Source organism: Musa acuminata, chromosome BXJ3-9, assembly GCF_036884655.1.
Source record: "Musa acuminata AAA Group cultivar baxijiao chromosome BXJ3-9, Cavendish_Baxijiao_AAA, whole genome shotgun sequence".
Classification (NCBI taxonomy): domain Eukaryota; kingdom Viridiplantae; phylum Streptophyta; class Magnoliopsida; order Zingiberales; family Musaceae; genus Musa; species Musa acuminata.
The window spans coordinates 3,538,361-3,544,360 of record NC_088357.1 but is presented as its reverse complement, the minus strand read 5'-3'; the positions used below and the strand labels follow the sequence as shown (position 1 = coordinate 3,544,360).

At 50.4% G+C, this 6,000-nt stretch overlaps 1 protein-coding gene across 2 annotated transcripts; it reads left to right on the top strand.

The window, feature by feature from the left end:
- The first annotated feature begins 1,609 nt into the window (after positions 1-1,609).
- On the top strand, positions 1,610-5,864 carry LOC135582014 (probable alpha,alpha-trehalose-phosphate synthase [UDP-forming] 7). Of its 2 annotated transcripts, none has more exons than XM_065168499.1 (4): positions 1,610-1,664; positions 1,864-3,912; positions 4,549-4,822; positions 5,126-5,864. In XM_065168499.1, the coding sequence occupies exons 2-4, from the start codon at positions 1,907-1,909 to the stop codon at positions 5,468-5,470; spliced, it is 2,625 nt and encodes an 874-aa protein (XP_065024571.1). In that variant the 5' UTR covers positions 1,610-1,664; positions 1,864-1,906; the 3' UTR covers positions 5,471-5,864. The 2 variants fall into 2 exon arrangements, with proteins under 2 accessions (XP_065024571.1, XP_065024570.1); XM_065168498.1 differs by having other exon boundaries at positions 1,631-1,779.
- The last annotated feature ends 136 nt before the right edge of the window (positions 5,865-6,000 follow it).

Sequence of the window (6,000 nt, the reverse complement as noted above, 5' to 3'; positions counted from 1 at the left end):
GGTGATCCGTAAGACTATCGAATATATGCCTGCATCCACTTGCAGGTTGGATCCACCTTTTCGTGTAGATATTTTGCAGTCTAAGATTTGAGGATCAAGTCATAGTGGTGCCAAGTATTCGACGGTGAGGTTGAGATCCTGGTTGGGGGCAGCTGATCCTGACCTGCAAAATAGTGGTGGTGCGACCCCTGCATGTGTGTTGTCTACGACCGGTAAAGCCTGTGATTCCTTCCTATCCCCAACTCCCAGACCGCGACCTCTCACTAAACCCCTCAAATGTTATTATTGATGGAGAGGCATGTCTAGATTTCAAGAATTCTCTCTTCCATCGCCCACCTTTCGGTAACTGTTGTGTGTCTTCTTACTGTTGTGCGTCGCCTAATCCACATAGCATCTCTCTCGCGGTCTACACCACAGCTTTTACCTTTCCTTCCCCACAGGTTTTGTCTCCATCCTCCCAACTTGCACGCCGTGCCTCATCTCCATCACTCCTTTCCATCCATCCTCATAATGCACTTCTTTTTAGCGACCTCCCAAAAGAAGAGAGGCATATATGAACAACCATACGTACATACATACATACATACGTCTGACAGCAACCCAATCGCCCATCACACGAATACCGTATTAGCGTTTCTTGATTATTCTAGAAGGCTGGTAGCTTTGGTACTGCTTCTTCACCTGTTACTCCCACGTTCTGGTGGGCTTTCAATCGTCCAGAATCTCAACCACCGGTAAGTTGCAATGCTCTTATTTATCACGTTGGATTAGTTTATACGTTCAATGTGGTTCACATTCTTGTCGTGCGAACCGTTTTGGCCGGGAGTCGTTGCCTCGTGCCAGGTGGATCGTGGTTGGCCACAGCAGGGCCGGATCGGGTCCTTGCTAAACCACCCCCTCGTACGGCCCGACCGAACCCATCCCGTTGGCCGTCGCGTTGACCATTCGTTACACGTTCCGAGGAGTCGATCGAGACCGATAACGTGGCAAGTCGTTTTTTTTTTTCTTCTTTTGTTTCTTCGGCTTCGTGCTGCAACAGGCGGAATGAGGCGGTGGCCGTCAGCGGGTCAACTCTGATGGGCGGCGACTACTCGTCGCCCTCCGGCGTCCTTTTCCTGCCTCCATTAATGAACCCCAGCCAAAACGATACGGCGTGGCAACTCCGGGAAGAGACACGACGGCTGTTATTCAACGGACCCCGAGGCGGAGGCCCAGCGTTGGACCCAGCTCTGCCGGCGAGTGGAGCCCGGAGTGGGCTCCACCCCCCGAAGACCGACCCTTCCAGAGCCCCGGGACGTGGAGCCACGACACGCGCGTCACACGTGACGCCACCAGTCCATTGAGCATAATTAGCCGCGAACGTACCCGTCTCGGGGCGGAGCGGAGAACTGGACAACACGTGGTGGGGCTCGCAAGGTAGACGATGGGTCCGGTTTTGGACAGGGGAAGGGTGAGGACTCAGGTCTCTGACCGACCTTATCCTGTTTCGTCGCACCCCATAACTCCTATGTACTTACCCATTGCAACCTACCCACGTTCCCCTCCCCCTCTTTTAATCTCTTCATCCGGAATCATCATGTCATCTTATTTCTTTCCCTCCCTTCTGCAGCAAAACACAAGCAGAAGAAGAAAGGAGGCTTACGGAACAGAGAAAAAAGAAGAGGGTGAGTCTTCCTGGTCCCAATTTATTGCTCGCTCTTTCCCTTGTAAAGCAACTTGTTTCTTTCCATTCTCAGTATAACCTTTTCCTCCTTCCCTTGTCCCGTTCCATCCCTCAAGGTAACCAATGGTTCCTCCATCAATTCCCTTCTTCTCATGGGTTGGTGACTTCTGCTAATGGATTTATGCCCTCTATCTATGTAGGTCGGATCGATCGGGTTGGGCGGCGGCAGAGGAAGAAGAGAAGATGATGTCCAGATCGTATACCAACCTACTCGATCTGGCGTCCGGGAACTTCTCGGCGCTGAGCCTGGGCGGGGGGCGGGCGCCGCGGCGACTGCCGCGAGTGATGACGGTGCCGGGCACGCTGGCGGACCTGCAGGAGGAGGAGGAGCGCGCCAACAGCGTGGCGTCGGACGTGCAGTCGTCGCAGGCGCAGGACCGCATCATCATCGTGGCCAACCAACTACCGGTGCGCGCCCGCCGCCGGCCCGATGATCGCGGCTGGACTTTCGCCTGGGACGACGACTCTCTCATCCTCCAGCTCAAGGATGGCCTCCCCGATGATATGGAGGTCCTCTACGTCGGTTCCCTACGCGTCGACGTCGAGGCTCACGAACAGGACGACGTCGCCCAGGCGCTGCTCGAGCGGTTCCAGTGCGTCCCCACCTTCCTGCCCCCGGACCTCCACGAGCGATTCTACCATGGCTTCTGTAAGAACAACCTCTGGCCCCTGTTCCACTACATGCTCCCCTTCTCCGCCGATCATGGCGGCTCCGGAAGCCGCTTCGACCGCTCCTTGTGGGAGTCGTACGTGCTCGCCAACAAGCTCTTCTCCCAGAAGGTCATCGAGGTGATCAACCCGGAGGACGACTACGTCTGGATCCACGACTATCATCTTATGGCCCTCCCCACCTTCCTCCGCCGCCGCTTCAATCGCCTCCGCATGGGCTTCTTCCTCCACACCCCCTTCCCCTCCTCCGAGATCTACCGTACCCTCCCCGTCCGCGAGGAGATCCTCAAGGCCCTCCTCAACTGCGACCTCATCGGCTTCCACACTTTCGACTACGCCCGACACTTCCTCTCCTGCTGCAGCCGCATGCTTGGCATCGAGTACCAATCCAAGCGGGGATACATCGGTCTCGACTACTTCGGCCGCACCGTCGGCATCAAGATCATGCCTGTCGGCGTCCACATGGGCCAGCTCCGGTCCGTGCTCCGCCTTCCCGATAAGGAGTGGCGGGTTAACCAGCTCCGCCAGCAGTTCGAGGGCAAGACCGTGCTTCTGGGCGTCGACGATATGGACATCTTCAAGGGTATAAACCTCAAGCTGCTCGCCTTCGAGCACATGCTGAAGCTCCACCCAAAGTGGCAGGGCAGTGCGGTCCTCGTCCAGATCGCCAATCCCCCGAGGGGCCGAGGAAGGGACCTCAAAGAGATCCAGGGCGAGATCGAGGAGAGCTGCGAGCGAATCAACAAGGCGTTTGGGCACGAGGGGTACAGCCCGGTGGTCTTCATCGACCGCCCCGTCTCCGTGGTCGAGAGGATCGCTTACTATACCATTGCGGAGTGCGTGGTGGTCACGGCGGTAAGGGATGGGATGAACCTCACACCCTACGAGTATATCGTGTGCAGGCAGGGAATCGCCGATTCTCAAGGTTCCCAAGCTGATAGCCCGAGGAATAGCATGCTGGTGGTCTCAGAATTCATCGGCTGCTCGCCCTCGCTCAGCGGAGCCATTCGGGTCAATCCATGGAACATAGAGACCACAGGGGAGGCCATGAACGAGGCCATCTCTCTTTCAGACGGTGAGAAACAGCTGCGGCATGAGAAGCACTATCGTTATGTCAGCACTCATGATGTTGCGTATTGGTCGAAGAGCTTCATGCAAGACATGGAGAGGACGTGCAAGGACCATTTCAGAAGGAGGTGTTGGGGAATTGGTTTGGGATTCGGATTCAGGGTGGTGGCGCTCGAGCCTAATTTCAGGAAACTCCATGTTGATGGAATCGTGTCTGCTTATGTGAAAGCTAAGAGTAGGGCTATCTTGCTGGATTACGACGGGACGTTGGTGCCGCCGACATCCATGAACAAGAGGCCCAGTGCGGATGTTATCAGGATCATCAATACCCTCTGTGCAGATACGAAGAATGTAGTCTTTCTTGTCAGCGGAAGAGGTCGGGAAAGCTTAGAGACGTGGTTTTTGCCTTGTGAGAAGCTCGGAATTGCAGCAGAACATGGATACTTTATTAGGTATGCTTCTTCTTGCTTTTGTTGTGTTTAACATTCTTCGATAGTATTGAGACAGAATCGAATGAATTTAACCCCTGAAGTGGGAGTGCCGATCACTGTAGCATTGACAGCTGAATGGATTTATTTGTTTGTTTGTTATTGCTTGTTGCTAGAGATTAGGAGGAAACTGTCTTATGAGCCTTGCATGTTTACTCATGCGTTTTGGTTTCGTCAATGATTTAGCTAAGATGATTGAATTATATATTATTTGAAAAATAGAGATAGGAGGTGCTCGTCCTTTATATGTTTCAGCAAAAGGGAAGAAATATGCAACCCCATTATCAGATGTGCATGACTAATTTAAGCAAATTCATATGTTTTAGTAATATGTGTGATCTTTCAGATTGAATAGTTGCTGTTTGAATGAAATTTAAGTTGTTCATGTTGCTTTATTGAGGTATGCTACATTGTTTGTACAATGGAAATTGATCTCTTGACTTTTTGAAACATGTTGCAGGGTTAGTAAGTAAAAGGAATACATATGTACAATGTTTAATGCTTGCTGTTGCTTGTGGATCTATGGTTGAATGAGAGGAAGAAGAAACATGTTCAATGGGGGATGCTTAATATGTTCTTGTTTTGTTTCAATATTTGCAGGTGGAGTAGGGACAAAGAATGGGAAACCCATAGCCAGAACACTGATTTTGGATGGATGCAGATTGCTGAGCCAGTCATGAAACTATATACAGAGTCCACTGATGGATCTTCGGTTGAAACCAAAGAAAGTGCCTTAGTTTGGCACCATCAGGACGCAGACCCTGGCTTTGGTTCTGCTCAGGCAAAGGAAATGCTCGATCATCTAGAAAGCGTGCTTGCAAATGAACCAGTCTCAGTGAAGAGTGGCCAGTTTATCATTGAAGTCAAACCTCAGGTATGCATTTCTATGTTGTATTGCCTTCCCAGACATCATCAATCTCAGATGTATCATGCTCTGTGCCATACCATCTTAGACGAACAGTTTGCACCAAAGTAGGAGCATCACAAGCATCCACAGTATCGTATCTCTGGTCGCATGTGGTTGTAGATATACTACTGTTTGTGTCTGGTCTCTTTGGCTGTTTTGACCTTAGGACGTGTGCCGAGCCATTCTGAAAATTCATCATCCTGCATATCTTGTCTGCTTAATGTTTGTGTTTTATTCATGCATCACATTTTGTCATTGTTGCTTCGGCAGGGAGTCACCAAAGGTTTAGTGGCAGAGAAGATTCTGTCCTCCATGGTGGAGAATGGTAGACAGGCCGATTTTGTACTGTGCGTTGGCGATGACAGGTCGGATGAGGACATGTTTGAAGACATTGCTGGTGTAGTGACAAAGAAACTGGTAGCTCCTCACACATCAATATTTGGTTGCACTGTCGGGCAGAAACCAAGCAAGGCGAGGTATTATCTGGACGACACAACTGACGTCATAAACATGCTCGGAGCACTTGCAGATGCCTCCAAGCCATCCTTATCTTCTCCCGAGGAAATATTGGAACCTATGCCATCCGCTGAGACCAAAAGTGATTACTCCCAATGACAGCATTCTTCTGATTGGTTTCCTCATATTCCATTGGCACGGTAAAAGTAAAGCTTGAACAGCTCTCTGCTCTGCGAAAGAGATCTTATGCAAGCGGACAGCATATTAGGTTTGATCAGACTGCTTGATAGCGATCCTCCCGAGCATGTTCATACGTCGATCAGCAATGAAGTAAGCTGCTGAGCGATGCTGTCAAAACCCCCAGGGGAAGTTCTGCTGCTGGATCGAGTGGAAACCAGTCTAGGAAGTGGATAATTACTGTTTGTCTCAATATTTTTTTGACATGGAACTCTTGCGGTAGAACAAAATCCGATGATTTGACATGTTAACCAAGATGAATATCACGGAACACACAGGATTTATTTAACTAAAGGGTAAATTTTCATTCGATCTCTTTTATTTGTACACATAAATGGCTTGTCATTCATGTTCAGTTGTGGAGGAAGTTTTTTGATTACAGAAGTTTCACATCTTTTCTGCCCAAACGCGATGATAATTGTTTCTTCTTGATGTTGTTGTAGTGGATTCAA